Source organism: Kogia breviceps, chromosome 1, assembly GCF_026419965.1.
Source record: "Kogia breviceps isolate mKogBre1 chromosome 1, mKogBre1 haplotype 1, whole genome shotgun sequence".
NCBI classification, from domain to species: domain Eukaryota; kingdom Metazoa; phylum Chordata; class Mammalia; order Artiodactyla; family Physeteridae; genus Kogia; species Kogia breviceps.
In genome coordinates this window covers 25962154-25981187 of record NC_081310.1, presented here as the reverse complement: position 1 = coordinate 25981187, position 19034 = coordinate 25962154, and the positions used below count along the sequence as shown (strand labels likewise).

At 42.2% G+C, this 19034-nt stretch overlaps 1 protein-coding gene across 3 annotated transcripts in view; it reads right to left on the bottom strand.

The window, feature by feature from the left end:
- RGL1 (ral guanine nucleotide dissociation stimulator like 1) overlaps window positions 1–19034 on the bottom strand; it is a 281220-nt gene that overhangs the window by 15100 nt on the left and 247086 nt on the right. For all 3 annotated transcript variants that reach the window (XM_067029293.1, XM_067029307.1, XM_059074830.2), the window contains 5 exons: window positions 12560–12649; window positions 10063–10149; window positions 8715–8747; window positions 6347–6468; window positions 3875–3964 (listed from right to left, as the gene is read on the bottom strand). In XM_067029293.1, coding sequence (XP_066885394.1) covers window positions 3875–3964; window positions 6347–6468; window positions 8715–8747; window positions 10063–10149; window positions 12560–12649 — 422 coding nt within the window. The remainder of the gene's footprint in view (window positions 1–3874; window positions 3965–6346; window positions 6469–8714; window positions 8748–10062; window positions 10150–12559; window positions 12650–19034) is intronic.

The following is a 19034-nucleotide window of genomic DNA, read 5'->3' as shown; positions in this document are numbered from 1 at the left end:
ACATAGAAAGACAGCAGTGAAATTTACCTGTTGGCCTGAGCTTGGGTAGGAGAAAAATGTCTCCCCTGATCATGTGTGATTTTAGCCAGCACCTCACTCAGATCTGCTATTACTTAGCTGATCCAGGAACTAGGAACTCTCAGGCCAGTAATCCTTCTGAAGAAACTAGCATTTAAAAAACAACAGCAACAACAACAAACTTCCTGGAGGAGTACACCTTCAACACAGGCTGCAGAGAATTCCCTGATAAAGATGAGCTCACAATACAAAGTTAAAAAAAAACACACAAGGAAGTAACCCACCCAAAGAGAGAGTCAACCAGTGTAACAAAACAGCAAATGTAGGCTCCTGAGAACTTTAGATTACAAGAACTTTCAGAAAAAAAGTAATAATTTGTTCATTCATTCATTCAACAAATATTTGAGTATCTACCATGAGCCAAGCTATAAAACAAGTATGTTGAAAAACATTAAAGACATACAAGAAGGAACTGAAAATGGGAGTTAAGAGCAAGACACTCTGACAAAAGGACAGGAAGATAATTTGTAAAAACAATTTCACTTCTAGAGTGAAAAAGGTAGTGACTTAAATTTTAAAACTCAGCGGAAGGATTAAATAAATGTGGAAGAGAAAAATTGTGAATTAGATGATAGGTCTGAAGAAAATCCTCAGAGATCAGCATCAAAATATAAAGACATGAATAATAAGAGAGGTTAAAAGACACAGAGAATGGAATAAGAAATGCCTGCATGTATGTAGGGAGAATTCCAAAAGAAGACAAATGAGAGAATGGAAAAGGGACCACATCTGAAGAGACAGTGGCTGAGGAGCTTCCAGAACTAATGAATCACATGACTCCTCAGATCCAGGAACCACATCTTGAATAGGAGAAGTAAGACTAAATCCCCACTTAACCTGCACAGTGGTAAATCAAAGACAAAGGAAGTTCTTAAAAGCAACAGGGCAGGGAGCATAATGCAAAGGAACAGAATTCAACAGACATCAGACATCTCAAAAGCAACAACAGAAGTCAGAAGACATGGAATAATATCTTCAAAGTGCTGAGTGAAAATAACAGTAATCCTTGAACTCCATACCCATCTAATATAATTCCAAGAGTAAGGGCAAAATAAAGACGTTCTCAGACAATGACTGTTTACCATTAACAGACAGCAAGGAAGGAAGTTGTAAGATGCAAGAAGGAATGGCAACTAAAGAAACTAGCAAACAGGTCCAAACCCAAACAAGCACTGGCTATATAAAATAATAGAAACAATGAAGATGGGCTTGGTTTTTTTTTTTTTAATTAAATAATTTTGGGAATTACAAGCTCAAATTCCAAGACCTAAAGCATATCTTTGTTCTGTCTCATCTCCACCTCACCATCTCTCGCCCCATTTCCCATGTCACTTCCTTTCTTGGACCTCCAAGCACTACTGGGGCTTTGGGAAGAAAGCTAAACTGACCACAATTCACAGAAGAGAAAATAATGCTACTGCCTTACTTCTCCATGAATTACAAGGTAGACCTTTGAAGGCTGTGAATTAGTGGTCCTTAGCCCGTTAACTGAGAGTCTCTTAGAACTAAATTGTTCAAAGACTAAAGGTTCTTCCATTGGTACAATTCCATGAGGTCATTCTGCTTGGTAAAGATTAATTCTAAGCGCAACATTAAGCATCTCTGACATTCAAATGAGGCACCTCTTCCCCTAAGGCTCCAAAATTCTCTCCAGTCTCTTTGGGTGATGGGTGATTAAATGTGGGGAGAGGAAAAAATACATTTTCGACACTTGTAAAAAAAATGCTAAGATCATAAAAGTTTTTGAAAATGAATGTTATCCAAACACCTTTATGTGTACAAGGAATAAGATGGGGGACATGTGACCCGTGCTATTCATAATAAGTGTTCAAACTCAACTGCAGATACCAAGGGTTAAACTCAAGCATATCGGCAAGATTTCACTAACGAGAGAGATGTGTGGAGTGTCCACCACACTTTGTGCAGGACTCTGTACCCTGACAGTACTGCCTCTCCTGGATTTCACGTGAATATCCTCGCAAAGGCTGCACGCTGCCAGGGTGGCTGCTGGGAAAGGACCCCGAGCTGCTAGAGCGCCCAGCACAGTAAATGCAGATACGCGGAGTCACAGGAAAGCACTTATATAAACATGAGCATGCAGTGGCCACTTTGCTTCCAGGCACAGGGTCTAATTAAACTGACATCAGTCTTCCTTTCCTTCCTTCCTCCTCACCCTTTCTCTCCTTCTTTTCTTTCTTCCCTCCCTCATCTTCTCCCCTCCTCCATTTCTTACTTCCCATTCCATCTTTCCTTCCCCTCTTCCTTCAGAGAGTATTTCTCCACTAGGAAGATGGTAAAAGAGTTACAACCTTGGCTCTAGAGCCAAATCTTGGATTTGAGCCCAGGTCCTACAATAACTAGCATACTACTTACCTTGTCTGTGCCTTACTTTCCTGGTTTATAAAGTTGGTATAATAGCAGGACCTACCAAGTTATCTTGTGGATTGGATGAGAAATACATGTACCGTTTTCTCAGAACCGTGTTGGCACATGGCTCAATTTATTCATTCAATAAATATCTTTTCATCATCTATGTGTCGGGCGCCAGTCTAGGTTCCGGGGTTAGCAATGAATAAAAAACAGACATAAATGCCTGTCTTCACAGAGTTTGCATTCTAGATAATAAACAGACACATACAACATAGAGCACATTAGCCAGAGGTAAACGCAATGGAGAAATCCAAAGCAGCCGAGGGCGAGAGAGTGTGCCAAGGGCAGTAACGTGGACAGGCTGTAGTATTAAATAAGGTGGTCAGGGAAGGCTCATGAGAAGGTGGCAAAGATCTGGGGGAAGTGAGGGAGTGAGCCATTTGGCTATCTGGGGAACAGTGTTCTAAGCAGAAGAAACAGCAAGTAAAAGTGAGCGTGACTTGTGTGCTCAGGGTGGCCTGGGGGGCCCGAGCGCACGGAGTAGAGTGAGAGGGAACGGCGAGAGGACAGACGGGGATGGAACGGGCAGATGGGGCTCGGTTGGTACTGCAGGTCTTGAAGGGTCTTGAGGGCCACTGTAAAGACTTTGGGTTGTACTCAAAGGGAGACAAGGTGTTACGAAGTTAGCTACGCCTGGCACTGAGCTGGGCGGGCAGACAGCCGTGAGTACGACGCACAAGGTTCCTGCTCTCAGGTGGCTGACATTCCAATGAAGGCGACAGCCGCTATGACTGGGGCTGACTGGGCAGACGGCAACATTAGACAGGATGCTCTCTCAGGGGGTAATGGTTCTGCCGACGTCTGAAGGAGCGAGCCCCAGAGAGAGCACACGCCAGGCCCCAGGGACATCTAGTGCAAACACCTGCTGCATCTAGCGCGGAACGAGCCTGGCGTGGTTGAAGGATGGCTGGGAGACAGGTGAGCCTGGGTCCTGGTGAACGAGGGGGCGTGTCGGACAAGAGGAAGGTGGTAAGAAGAGTAGGGGAAGATCACGCTGGACCTGGTGAAACAGGATAAGGAGTTCGGGACTACCTTAAAATCAGAGCATCAGAAGTTGTAAAGCAAGGGAGCGATGTAATCTGGTGTACATTTTAACACATGACCAGACCACTGGGTGGAGAAGAGATCGCTGGAGCAAGGATGGGGCCGGAAGCCAGTAAGGATGTTGCTGGAATGCTCCAGGCAGGAGACCATGGTGGTTCAGACCGGAGGGAACACTGGGGAAGAATGAGTGGACTTAGAAAACCTACTGAATTCGTGACAGGAAGATAAACTATTTAACGAGTGAGTGAATTGGCTCAGGGCAACCTTGTTCCGACTCCGACGGGACCCGCTTGGGGCCCCAGGACCCCCGGGTGGCACTCACAGGCTGAGCCTCTTCACCATGCTCTTCCGAGGCTTGGGAGAGGTGGCACTGGCATCGGCAGCCGCTTCGATCTCACAGGAGAGGGCGTAGCTGGGGAGACAGGGGAGCTCGTGAGGGCAGAGCTTGGGAGGTGAACAGATTTAAATCCACATGATTCACTGGCTTCCTTTTAGAGGTAGGCTCTGATTATTCAAAGTAAAGATATGTCCCATGTTGTTCTATGGTAAATGTCAGAGGGTACTGACTTAATGACCAGATTTTACAAATTGACATATCCCTCCTCAAACCCCTACTGGTGTACAGATTGAGGCTGTTTCGTTTTGCATATGCCTCAAACACATGAATCTGCCTGCTCTGGCAGCATCAAAAGTTGACTCCTTTCTGTTTTCCTGATTGTTCTCAACCCACTGCTGGGCCAGGGGAAGAATCATTTCTTCTCTCCCACCTCCCTCCCATTACCGTGTGTGTGCGTGTGCGTGTGCATACGTGTGCGTGTGTGTGTGCGTGTGCGTGTGCGCGTGTGCGTGTGTGTGCGTGCGCCCGTGGGCTCATGCACATGCTCAACTTACTGTTTATCTAAGGGAAATGAATGAAGAGACATTTGTAAATGATCTAATCTTCAGTAAATAGACATAGGCAGTTATATTATTGATAAAAAATATATAAATATGATTTCTAATTGCCAAAACCTCCTAAATTTAACATGCTCCAGATTCAGACATCTATATGCCAGGCAGATATAACTTCCACAGGCACAAGAAGAATTTATATCTGCCTTGAAATGTCTTTTATCAAAGCTTGTAGCTCTAGCTAGGAGATGTACTTGATTCTCGGTAGGTGAGGAAGGTTAAGTGGTGAATATTAGCTCGGTAAGTTGCTTGTTACACGTACTTTTTTTAAACCTAAAGATGTATCTAAGTGGTTGGTCAAGCAGAAGTAGTCATTGAGATGGGAATTATTCAAATATTAACTTAAGCCCTAGGGGTTTTATAAACAGCAAGAAAAAAATGGGATATGTTTAACAAGATTCCTTTAGTCATTAAAAAGTCAATTCCATAGCTGATATTCTGAGCCTGAACTTTCTCATCCAAACCACCAGCCATGGTGTGTGTGTTCCATACGTGAGAAGGATATCCACAGAGCAAGGAAGTTCATACACACCGATCACCAGACCAGAAAATGTAAACAGAGACAGTAACTGTTTTGTTTTCTACATAGCAAAGAAAAAAATCTCATTAACTGATGAGTACTCTGAATTAAAGGTTGTTGTTTTTTTTTTCTTGAATCAAAGGTTTTAATGTAACAGGACCAACCCATTCTGAGATTTAAAAGGACCTCAGAAATCATCTGTCTTTCAAATGAGGAAACAGGCTTCCAGAGTTTACATGACCCGTCCGACACTGTATAACCACCTTCAGAGCTTAGGCTTAGAGTCAGGCAGACCTGAGTTTGATTCCAAACTCTATCCCTGACTAGTTATAACACTTCTCTAAACCTCAATTTCCTCATTGGCAAAATACTTACTTGGCTGTCAACTTCACCCTCCCTGATGATAAACTTTCAAGGAAATCCCCTAGTCTACAGCAAAAGTCAGCAAATATTTTCTGTACAGGGCGAGTCGCTGTTGCAACTACTCAATTCTGTCTTTAAAGCACGAAAGCAGCCATAAATAAGAGGGAAAGGAATGGGTTGTGTTCCAGTACAACTTTATTAATGGATATTAAAATTTTAATTTCAAATTGCCTCATGTCACAACATTCCTCCTCTTCTTTTTGTTTCTTTTTCAACCATTTAAAAATGTAAAAACAGGAGGTAGGCGGGATATGGCCTGTGAACTCTAATCCTCTGAACTACAGGGTAAGGGCCACACACCCCTCCCTGCTGGGCCAACATTCAAGGCACTGGAGTTAATGTACCTTTCCAGGCTCGTCAACCCCTATTTTGACACCCGTCCCTTGTGAACCAACCAGAGTTCAATTATTCTTCCAAATGCCAAGCTTGTGGGGCCACCGTTCCTGCGTTCCTGCCTACGGGTCCTGCAGCACTTTGATGACCCATTGTATTTCAATTCTTCATGAGTCTGTCTCTCCTCCCCACTGGAAAGCTCCCTCCAAGCTAGTACCAATTACTAACAGTGACAAACATGGTAATGATGCTGTCTCAAAAATGCTTACATTTAATCTTCTCAAAGAAACATCTTATAGATAAGCATCCTGAAGATCAGGAAGAATAAGTGACTTGTTCAAGGTGACAAAGATGCATAAATGGTAGAGCAAGAATCTGAAAGCACATTTTCTGATGCCCTCAGTTCAATTTTTCCTGCTATACCATTAACCTTTGAAAACCGAGGATATGGAACCTTGGAGCTGCTTGCTAAATAGCTGTTGAATAAACGGCCAAATGAGGAACCAGATGCAGTATTCCTCTGGCCAACACCACAGCTCCACCCTGATGGGCAATGTGTCCGCCTACCTCTCCTCCTCTGTTAGGAGCTGCTGCCTCTGGAACCACTGGATGAACTTTGGGTCTGGGGTCATACAATAGCTGTTGCAGGCAGACTGTAAGAGCTTGATTTGGGCAATCACTTCAAATTCCTAAAGCAGGCAGAGCACCAAAGAGAAAGAGTGAATTAAAAGGCCAACCAAATATACATCTTTTCAACATGAAAACACACCACAGAAGGATAAAATGATGGACAAATTCATCTAGGAGGCGTCTAAAGTACTGCTTGTAACTCTGACTCACTGGTGTCTTTGCATGCTTTCGTGCTCAATCCTTCTTTCTCCTTGAAAAAAGCAATTTATGTGAATAAAACAAGCTACCAAAGTGACCCAAACTAGGTACTACCTAAAGTCATAGTAACTTCCTTTTTCCCTTTTCCATCTCCATTCTTGAGACAGAAAAGTTACTTTTTAAGCCTGAGTCCTTCTAAAACGTATTTTAAAATTCTATTTCTTAAAAGATAAGGAAAATCATTACTCTAAGTCAGGAAGCTCACAAGTTCCCCCCCCTCATCTTCTTCAACCCTTACCCCCTCAATAAATAAGTGTTGGTAGGGTTGGATATCTAAACAGTCTAGGGCCTCATAAACTTGAATGTTTAGATTTCCTGAATCCTTGGGCTTTTACTACTCCAGTAAATCATTTAACTCAGTCTTTTAAAGCTCACAAGAGAAGCAAGTGTATAATTATGTCCAAAATTATTTATACTTCTTTAGATGTTTCAATAAAGATTTTTCTAAAGTCAGCAATGGGGGTAAGCTTTAGCTTTAGGTTTTACACTCAAACTTTCCAAAAGTGTAACATGCTAGTCTTAAAAGGAAAGAGATTATCATCCAGGGTTCTTGTGAAGTGAAAGGACAGAGATGGGTAACTGTGGAGGCAATAACTGAATTTGTTTTAACGTTACAGGACAGAAGCAGCTCAACAACTGGCAGATTCCGTAGGTGTCAACTTCCCATCCAGTGACCTCCACCCTTGGTCTCAGTACCCAAGGAACATTTACCATCAGACGCTAGCAGGGACAGAAGGCTTACATTCGTCTAGGGTAGTATATCTTGTTACTTATGCACTCAGCCTGGTCAGCTCCTAAAACTTTGGTCTTAACTGCAATGTCATCTCCTCCTGGAAGTCTCTCTGGCCCCACAAGTTGGGGCTCGATGCCCCCCCCCACCATATGCCCCTATAATACCTGCTACTTCTACTCACAAGCCCTTATCAGGCTGCACTGTAACTGCCTGTTTGTCTACCTTCCTCCTTGACTGTGAACTTTATGAGGGCGGGGAGCTCTGGGCTTTGTCTGCTGCAATCCCTAAAGCTATCACACTGCCTGACCCCTGTAAGGTCTGCAGTCAACGTTTGTGGGATGAAAGCATGAATGAATAACTAAAGAACAATGAGAGTTACTATGGGGTGAAGTTTTTATTTTGCTCACTCATATTCCTTGGAATTGTTTAAATACACCATTTTAAAAGACACTAAACCCGGGCTTCCCTGGTGGCGCAGTGGTTGAGAGTCCGCCTGCCGATGCGGGGGACGTGGGTTCGTGCCCCGGTCCGGGAAGATCCCACGTGCCGCGGAGCGGCTGGGCCCGTGAGCCATGGCCACTGAGCCTGTGCGTCCCGAGCCTGTGCTCCGCAACGGGAGAGGCCACGGCAGTGAGAGGCTCGCGTACCCCCAAAATAAAAAATTTTTTAAAAAATAAATAAATAAATAAACAGTAAACCCATAGCGAATTTTCAAATTTTCATGCAGTGTGGAACTCTTCTACTCTCCTCAGAAAAATTTCAAATTGATGTTGCACACCCCTTCCTATGCTGACAGGAAAGGAAAAGAATCATTATCCACATGTAACAATGAAGAACATCTCCTTTCCTCTCTTCGACAGGCCTACAGGAGTTAACCATCTTTATTAACCCTTCCGTAGCATATACTCTTATCAAACCCTTTCTCCTTAATAGAATGGACCTGTTATTGCTGAAGCTGATTGTAAAGAAGGAGATGATGAGGGGGTAAAGGAAGAAATGCGGGCTCAGGAGAGACAGGACAGCATTTGAACCCTGGCTGTGCTACCCAGTGACTCTGGTCAAGTTACTTCACCTCTCTGCGTCCCGGTTTCCTCACCCTTGCATTGAGGATGATAGAACCTACCCCACAGGGCTCCTGGGCAATACCGCATAACAAGATGCCAAGGACAATGACATCTGATACATTTTCAATAAATGCTAATTTTTTTCTGCCTCTGCAAAAAATTTAAGTCTCCACTCCTCTAATTTTTTTCATCCCCAGATGAAGTAAAATGGAAAATAAAATGGAAAACCACAGCCAAGACCCCTACTTACCCTTCTCCTCTTCTCAAAGTTTATCAGCCCACCCTGAAAGAAATTTTTTTAAATGAATGACAAACCAAGCTACGTTGAAACTCAGACTTATTTGTTCTAGGCTTTTGTTAAAATAGCTCAAAGGGATAACAAAGTCACAATTATTCATGACACTGTAATTATGGCTACAATGGAGGAAAAGAAGCATCATTTACTTAAAGAAAAACGTTCTTTTAATTATAATAGGACAGGATTGGCAGAGAGCCTTCTCTTAGGATGTCTGAAACCAACTAAAACAGTAATGATAAAGGATTTACGACACAGAATCCAAATACATTTGCAGAGACAGTAAAGACAAAAGCTTGAGTGCATGTTCTGTTACACTTTTTTTTCTTTACCAAAAACAGATGGTCATTGACTCATACTAGAAACCAAATTGTCAATGTTTTATCAAAAGAAGTTTATCAAACTTCTACACAACATCAACACCGAAGTTATGTTTCAGTTCTCCACCCTCCCAGCTCCTATTCTCAGTAGGCTGAGCTTAACTTCTAAATCACTGGTCACTCCCCCCAAATTCCCCAACACTGATGAGTGTTTCCTGAGATAAGCGGAGGCAGAGGATGTGAAGAGACGAGGAGCATCTCTCTCTGAGGGAGCATGTCCACATTTACCACGACCTTGGAGGTGGGAATTTGCACGATAACTGCTACTCCTTCTAATTATGATAGAGTAAAAGCGGACTGACTGACTGCGTGTGATAACCAGGAAGGTGAGATACACTTAAATATACAGGAAATCCTTAAATTTCACTTCACATGTCCAATCTCGTCTCCATGTAATATTCTACTGTATTACTGTTACTAACAAGTAGCTTGTTTCACTTCTTTCCCCATTCTGAGAGAGAGAGAGAGAGAAGGTAATAATCTGAAACAATAAAGCGATACTTAAAAATCCACGAGCTTGACTGACTCCCTACCCCAGCAGGTAGAGTGTGAGGGTACAATATCCCCTGAGCTCCACCTGCCGAAGTCCCACCCAGCACCTCGGTCTTTGCTCAAACCCACTCCTTCCTAAGGATCTGCCATGACCTCCCCTCACAGGGAATGGATCGTGGCCTGTCCTCCTCTCTCTTTGCATTTCTGTCTGAAGTCTTACTATTTCTGTCCATCACTGCCTGCTTTGACATATACCTTCCACTGGATTGTGAGCCACTGCTGGTGTCACTCATCTTCGTATTCCTCAGAGCATCTAGCACAATGCCACGTTCATCAAAAGCCCTCCGTAGGTACAAACAGAGGTGTATTTCTCTCTTGGGTAACCAACGAGAAGGCAGCCGATCCACCTGCACCATCAGCCTGGAACTCACCTCGATGTAGTCCTGAAGGGCGGTGTCAAGCATGGTCAGGTCGGTCAGGAAGGTGCCCAGGTAGGGCACAGTTCCCTGCATCACACCCTGAAGAACAAGCACGGTAAAGCCATCTTCGCTGCTATTGAAAGTTCAGGGTTTCAACAACCTCCACCCTGGACCAAGTGGACCTGTGGCCCGCTAGAGTCAGCAACGTGCCCGTTTGCACATGGAAGCAGCAGTCTTCGAATGGCTAGCGGATCCTCGACAGCATTTGGAGAATAATTAAGGACCATTCAGGGCCTAATTTAAGGCCACTAGCGCTAACCTACATGAATGAGATTTTTAAAAATCCCTACACAAACAGGTCAGGACCTCTATCACCAAGGTAACTTACTAAGTCATGGAAACCAAGCCCCGAAGCCAGGAGATGGTTCAAGTGTGTTCGCAGTGGGGTTTACACATTGCTTAGGCTCAGGTTGGAGGGACCTCTGTTCTCTTTCACAGCATGTGGACACTCCCGGTGGTTCCGAAGGGCCCTGGGAGGGATGGTCTCACCACTGGGAGAGGACTGGGCTGCTGCCCAGAGGAGCAGTGTGACTGCAGGAGGACGGGGTGTCACTAGTAAAGTGGCTTTGGTGACTCGGTTCTGAAGTGTACAGGAGGGAAAGGGAAAAATGGTCCCTTTAAAGTAGAAAACCTGCCAAACTCTACCTTGACCAAGTGATGAAGGCTAACATCACCAGTGACAACAGATGCCACGCTGATGTCATTCACTCCTTCATACGATGAGAAGATACTTCACATCTGTGATATTCTTCCCCAAACCCGTGACCTCAGTCTAATCACTAGAAAAACAACAGACACCCCCTGGGTGTGGGACATTCTAAGGATGCTAGAACCGTCTTCCTGAAGATTGTCAGGTAACAACAGACAAGGACAGACTCAGAAACTGTCACACAGCAGGGGGTTCTAGGGTGGCAACTGAGTGCCGTGGGGTGCCCTGGGTTGGATCCTGGAACAGAACGGGGATGTTCGTGGAAAACTAGTGAAATCCAAGTCAAGTCTGGGTTTCTGTTAACAGCAGTATGCCCAGGTCGGTTTCTTAGTATTGACAGATATGCCAGAGTTGCAGAAAATGTCGGTGGGTGGGGAGGTGGCGGGGGTGGGGGAGGCATTCACAGAAGCTCTATGTATAATCTGGAACTCTTCTCTAAATTCTAAAATAAAAAGTTTATTTAAAAAAAAATTTCCCTCAGAAGTAAAGGTAGAAGCACTTCCACTGCAGGTATATATACATACTACGTTAATTTCACCAAATTTCCTTTGAAATCATCCCTATTCTCCATAAGGCCACAGAGGCACTAACCATGCTGAAGAGAAAATAAAAAGGGGCTTCCATGGACACCTTATCCTACAGTCCATTCAGGCACTTATGGAAATTCTGGCAAGAAAACAGAAGTCTCCACCAGGGCAGAACAAGGCTGCCGGATGTGTGTGCAGCTGGCTGTCTCCGCAGCCAGAGCTGCTTCTTGAGGTTCACTCCAGGCAGGGTTTTGTCCTTCAGGAACTCTGTGTCAGCTGCAGTATGTCCTTCCCTACCACGTGTACAAGGTCTCGTCCTGAACTAAAATAATCTTTTTTTAACGGCTATTTTTAACTTGTCTTTGAACCACCAAAAAAGTCTGAAGTGCTGTGAATGCTGTACAGGCTTTATGTTACAGAAGACTCCCATCCCTCAAAACCAACATTTCTGATTCATGCCCAAGCTTTCCAAAGAAGGAGAAACTCTTCTCAAAGCAGGGATGAGAGTATTTTGAGTTTGTCAGCCTCCATTCTCCTCTCTCTGGTTTTCCCCTTCCATGCTAAAAGTTAGGAGAGTGTTAAAGATAAAGCCAATGATGTCAAGAACTATCTTTCGGTCTTAAAGAGGGAGGTAGCATGTTCCTTTGAGTACTGAAAAACTAGAAAGATTTGCCTAGTACTTGGGGTTAGTGATGAGAGCCAGAAAATGACTAGAGGATTTGGAACAAATGAAAAGATCTCCAAGTACAAGGACCAAGTCCTCCTGGGAGCTGACACACTCTCTCTCCCCGGCACCCAGGTCCTGGGCCACCGTGTGTTCCAAGCTGGCTCCAGCAGGCATTCCCATCGGGGAAGTGAAGCCCAGGGGTCTCAAGGCCAAGGTCGCGGTAGCTCCTAAGTGCAGGAGTGGATAAGGAAGACAGCAAAAGGGACAGAAGTCTATCTGTCGCAGACTTTCCAGAAAATAAAAATGTTCCAGAAAACAATGTGATTTGTGACTTTCAGTGTCTTATTTCCTGCTGGGTCCAGTGGGAGTGAAAATAGCTTCAGACCTCCCAGGGCTGCTGAGAACAGAGGAGGTAAAGGATGGGAGAATTTCTTTGAGGGCAGGGGCACCGTGCAGACTCAAGGGTCCAGGGCCATGCAGGAGGCCAGCCCCTGACATAGGGCCGCCCTCTGGTGGGCCCTCAGGGAGACCCAGGGCCTTACATACCATGTCCTTCTGGAGCTGAAGCCGCCTCTGAGTGCGCTTCTGGTTTTCCTTCACGCTGCTGTCCAGGTTTGCAAATTTTGAGGTTCCTTCCTAAGAAACAGAAGCACACACAGAGGAAAGTGATACAGGGGCAAGTGAAGGAGCACCTGGTTTCTGGGGCGGAACCTCTGCACAACTATCTGGACACCGTGCAAAGTGAAGAGGCCTCCAGCAGGCTCTGGACTATTATGCCAACACTTGGCTGGCTAGTGGTTGAGCCATCTATTCTTGAGAGTGCCTGGTGGCCACGGCTTATCCTGTTTCCCCCCTATTTTGTGAGAAGAGCCCCTGATTTGGTTATAAAATCAATCATTAACACAAGGCAGGCAATTCCCGGAACCGGAGGCAATTTTTACACGTCCCAAATTTCACTCGAAGTAATCACACATCCTGGAAATGAAGATCTCTTCCTCTGTAAATTTTATGATTTCTTGATCTTGGCCTGAAATGCATGTGCCAGCATTCTGTGAAAGAAAAGGGACTATTTCTGTGGTATTTCTTAGCTAAATGAAACTTTTTGCACCGGAAGTTTTCTGAGGAAGTCCAGCACTGATCTATGAAAGCCAGACCTTCATACATCTTTCTCCCCTTTTTCTCCCCCAGTCCGTGCTCCCAAGTTGCCTCTCGGGTTTGGAACTCTGACAGATCAATCTTTCCTCCTGGCGCCTGAGGACAGATAGCTACCCTTTCTCTCCTCCCGTCTGTTGTGACAACAAACTCTTCTACATAATGACTAATCTCCAGTTTGCTGACTGAACATAAAGTGTTTTTGGTTTTGTGGTTTTGGGGTCTTGTTAAGTTCTCATTTTCCAGGAAGTGCATGAATGGGAGGCAAATTTCACAATTCAGTAGTGCATAACTGCATAGGTTTTCCCTTAGTCAGTTCTCCCTGGGTTTATTATATGACCACAGCATGTGACTTTTCACTACTGTACAACTATAAGGGAATCTGTTCCAGTGACTTAGCCTTTCCGATGACAGTGCAACATCAGTATCTTGTATCATTCACCAGCCTTTACCCAGGTCCAGGTACATCACTGGGGACAGAACCCAGAGTGACTCACTACCGACTTTCAGTCTCCCTATTACAAATGATAATAAGAAGAGGTATCGTTTAGTGATCCCCTGCTTATAGTTTTTCCTGGGGATGAATGAAAGTGTCCTAAAATGTGCCACTTCCGGTGCTGGGTGATTGAGTCCTCCCAAACTATTGATAATATTTTTTTTGAATTTTATTTATTTTTTTATACAGCAGGTTCTTATTAATTACCTATTTTATAAATATTAGTGTGTACATGTCAATCCCAATCTCCCAAATCATCACACCACCACCACCCCCTGCCACCAGCTTTCCCCACTTGGTGTCCATACATTTGTTCTCTAAGTCTGTGTCTCTATTTCTGCTTTGTAAATAAGATCATCGATACCATTTTTCTAGATTCCACATATATGCATTAATATACGATATTTGTTTTTCTCTCTCTGACTTACTTCACTCTGTATGACAGTCTCTAGGTCCACCCACATCTCTACAAATGACCCAATTTCATTCCTTTTTATGGCTGAGCAATATTCCATTGCATATACGTGCCACATCTTCTATATCTATTCATCTGTCAATGGGCATTTAGGTTGGTTCCATGTCCTGGCTATTGTAAATTGTGCTGTGATGAACACTGGGGTGCATGGGTCTTTTTGAATTATGGTCTTCTCTGGGTATATGCCCAGTAGTGGGATTGCTGGGTCATACGGTAACTCTATTTTTAGTTTTTCAAGGAACCTCCATACTGTTCTCCATAGTGGCTGTATCAATTTACATTCCCACCAACAGTGCAGGAGGGTTCCCTTTTCTCCACATCCTCTCCAGCATTTGCTGTTTGCAGATTTTCTGATGATGCTCATTCTAACCAGTGTGAGGTGATACCTCATTGTAGTTCTGATTTGCATTTCTCTAATAATTAGTGATGTTGAGCAGCTTTTCATGTGCCTCTTGGCCATCTGTATGTCTTCTTTGGAGAAATGCCTATTTAGGTCTTCTGCCCATGTTTTGATTGGGTTGTTTGTTTCTTTAATATTGAGCTGCATGAGCTGTTTATATATTTTGGAGATTAATCCTTTGTCCATTTATTTGTTTGCAAATTCTGAGGGTTGTCTTTTCGTCTTGTTTACAGTTTCCTTTGCTGTGCAAAAGCTTTCAAGTTTCATTAGGTCCCATTTGTTTAGTTTTGTTTTTATATCCATTACTCTAGGAGATGGGTCAGAAAAGACCTTGCTGTTGATTCATGTCAAAGAGTGTTCTGCCTATGTGTTCCTCTAAGAGTTTTATAGTGTCCGGTCTTACATTTAGGTCTCTAATCCATGTTGAGTTTGTTTTTGTGTATGTTGTTAGGGAGTGTTCTAATTTCATTCTTTTACCTGTAGCTACCCAGTTTTCCCAGCACCACTTATTGAAGGGACTGTCTTTTCTCCATTGAATATCCTTGCCTCCTTTGTCACAGACTAGCTGACCACAGGTGCATGGGTTTATCTCTAGGCTTTCTATCCTGTTCCATTGATCTATATTTCTGTTTTTGTGCCAGTACCATATTGTCTTGATTACTGTAGCTTTGTAGTATAGTCTGAAGTCAGGGAGTCTGATTCCTCCAGCTCCATTTTTTTCCCCTCAAGATTGCTTTGCTATTTGGGGTCTCTTGTATCTCCATATAAATTGTGAGCTTTTTTGTTCTAGTTCTGTAAAAAATGCCATTGGTAATTTGATAGAGGTTGCAGTGAATCTGTAGATTGCTTTAGGTAGTATAGTCATATTCACAATACTGATTCTTCCAATCCAAGAACATGGTATATCTCTCCATCTGTTTATGTCATCTTTGATTTATTTCATCAGTGTCTTACATTTTTCTGAGCACAGGTCTTTTTACTTCTTTAGATAGGTTTATTCCTAGGTATTTTATTCTTTTTGTTGCAATGGTGAATGGGATTGTTCCCTTAATTTCTTTTTCTGATCTTTTGTTGTTAGTGCATAGGAATGCAAGAGATTTCTGTGCATTAATTTTGTATTCTGCAATTTTACCAAATTCATTGATTAGTTCTAATAGTTTTCTGGTGGCATCTTTAGGATTTTCTATGTATAATATCATGTCAGATGCAAACAGTGACAGTTTTACTCCTTCTTTTCCAATGTGTATTCCTTTTATTTCTTCTTTTTCTCTGATTGCCATGGCTAGGACTTCCAAAACTATGTTGAATAATAGTGGTGAGAGTGGACATCCTTGTCTTGTTCCTGATCTTAGAGGAAATGCTTTCAGTTCTTCACCACTGAGAATGATGTTTGCTGAGTATTTGTCATATATGGCCTTTATTATGTTGAGGTAGGTTCCCTCTATGCCCACTTTTCTGGAGAGTTCTTATCATAAATGGGTGTTGAATTTTGTCAGAAGCTTTTCCTGCATCTATTGAGATGATCATATGGTTTTTATTCTTCAGTTTTTTAATATGGTGTATCACATTGATTGATTTGCACATATTGAAGAATCCTTGCATTCCTGGGATAAATCACCTTTGATCATAGTATATGATCCTTTTAATGTGTTGTTGTTGGCTTCTGTTTGCTAGTATTTTGTTGAGGGTTTTTGCATCTATATTTGTCAGTGATATTGGTCTGTAATTTTCTTTTTTGGTAGTATCTTTGTCTAGTTTTAGTATCAGGATGATGGTGGCCTTGTAGAATGAGTTTGGGAGTGTTCCTTCCTCTGCAATTTTTTGGAAGAGCTTGAGAAGGATGGGTGTTAGTTCTTCTCTAGATGTTTGATAGAATTCACGTGTGAAGCCATCTGGTCCTGGGTTTTTGTTTGTTGGGAGATTTTTAATCACAGTTTCGATTTCATTACTTGTGATTGGTCTGTTCATATTTTCTATTTCTTCCTGGTTCAGTCTTGGAAGGTTATGTCTTTCTAAGAATTTGTCCATTTCTTCCAGGTTGTCCATTTTATTGACACGGAGTTGCTTGCAGTAGTTTCTTAGGATGCTTTGTATTTCTGTGGTATCCATTGTAACTTCTCCTTTTTCATTTATAATTTTATTGATTTAAGTCCTCTCCCTCTTTTTCTTGACGAGTCTGGCTAAAGGTTTATCAATTTTATTTATCTTCTCAAAGAACCAGCTTTTAGTTTTATTGATCTTTGCCATTGTGTTCTTTATTTCTACTTCAGTTATTTCTGCTCTGATCTTTATGATTTCTTTCCTTCTGCTAACTTTGGGTTTTGTTTGTTCTTCTTTCTCTAGTTCCTTCAGGTGTATGGTTAGATTGTTTATTTGAGATTTTTCTTGTTTATTGAGGTAGGATTGTATTGCTATATATTTCCCTCTTAGAACTGCTTTTGCTGCATCCCACAGGTTTTGGATCATCGTGTTTTCATTGTCATTTGTCTCTAGGTATTTTTTAATTTCCTCTTTGACTTCTTCAGTGATCTCTTGATTATTTAGTAATGTATTATTTAGCCTCCAGGTGTTTGTGTTTTTTACGTTTTTTTCCCTGTAATTTATTTCTAATCTCATAGCACTGTGGTTGGAAAAAGATGCTTGATATGATTTCAATTTTCTTAACTTTATCAAATCTTGATTTGTGACCCAAGATGTGATCTTTCCTGGAGAATGTTCTGTGCGCACTTGAGAAGAAGGTGTAGTATGCTGCTTTTGGATGGAATGTTCTATAAATATCAATTAAATCTATCTGACCTATTGTGTCATTAAAAGCTTGTTTTTCCTTATTAATTTTCTGTGTGGATGATCTGTCCATTGGTGTGAGGTGTTCAAGTCCCCCATTATTATTGTGTGACTATTGCTTTTTCCTTTTATAGCTGTTAGCATTTGCCTTATGTATTGAGGTGTTCCTATGTTGGGTGCATATATATTTATAATTGTTATATCTTCTTCTTGAATTGATCCCTTGATCATTATGTAGTGTCTTTCCCTGTCTCTTGTAACATTCTTTATTTTAAAGTCTATTTTATCTGATATGAGTATTGCTACCTCCAGCTTTCTTTTGATTTCCATTTGCATGGGGTATCTTTTTCCATCCCCTTACTTTCAGTCTGTATGTGTCCCTAGGTCTGAAGTGGGTTTCTTATAGACAGCATATACACGGGTCTTGTTTTTGTATCCATTCAGCCAGTCTATGTCTTTTGGTTGGAGCACTTAATCCATTTATATTTAAGGTAGTTATCGATATGTGTTTTCCTGTTGCTATTTTCTTAATTGTTTTGGGTTTGTTATTGTAGCTCTTTTCCTTCTCTTGTGTTTCCTGCCTAGAGAAGTTCCTTTAGCATTTGTTGTAAAGCTGGTTTGGTGGTGCTGAATTCTCTTAGCTTTTGCTGGTCTGTAAAGGTTTTAATTTCTTCATCGAATCTGAATGAGATCCTTGCCAGGTAGAGTAATCTTGGCTGTAGGTTCTTCCCTTTCATCACTTTAAATATATCGTGCCACTCCCTTCTGGCTTGTAGAGTTTCTGCTGAGAAATCAGCTGTTAACGTTATGGGAGTTACCTTGTATGTTATTTGTTGTTTTTCCCTTGTTGCTTTTAATAATTTTTCTTTGTCTTTAATTTTTGTCAATTTGATTACTATGTGTCTCAGCATGATTCTCCTTGGGTTTATCCTGCCTGAGACTCTCTGTGCTTCCTGGACTTGGGTGGCTATTTCCTTTCCCATGTTAAGGAATTTTCGACTATAATCTCTTCAAATATTTTCTCAGGTCCTCTCTCTCTCTTCTCCTTCTGGGATCCCTATAATGTGAATGTTGTTGTGTTTAATGTTGTCCCAGAGGTCTCTTAGGCTGTCTTCATTTGTTTTCATTCTTTTTTCTTCATTCTGTTCCACAGCAGTGAATTCCACCGTTCTGTCTTCCAGGTCACTTATCTGTTCTTCTGCCTCAGTTATTCTGCTATTGATTCCTTCTAGTGTGTTTTTCATTTCAGTTATTATATTGTTCAACTCTGTTTGTTAGTTCTTTAATTCTTCTAGGTGTTTTTTCTTTAATTCTTCTGGGTCTTTGTTAAACATGTCATGCATCTTCTCAATCTTTGCCTCCATTCTTTTTCCAAGGTCCTAGATCATCTTCACTATCATTATTCTGAATTCTTTTTCTGGAAGGTTGCCTATCTCCACTTCATTTAGTTGTTTTTCTGGGGTTTTATCTTGTTCTTTCATCTGGTACATAGTTCTCTGCCTTTTCATTTTGTCTATCTCTCTGAGAAAGTAGTTTTCGTTCCATAGGCTGCAGGACTGTAGTTCTTCTTGCTTCTGCTGCGTGCCTTCTGGTGGATGAGGCTATCTAAGAGGAAACTCTTGAGAATTTGCTTGGAGTGAGAAATCAATTCTTTCTGACTTGAATGCAAGTGTCCACCTCTTTCCAGGGAGTAGGTTATTCTGGTTCCCTTTCA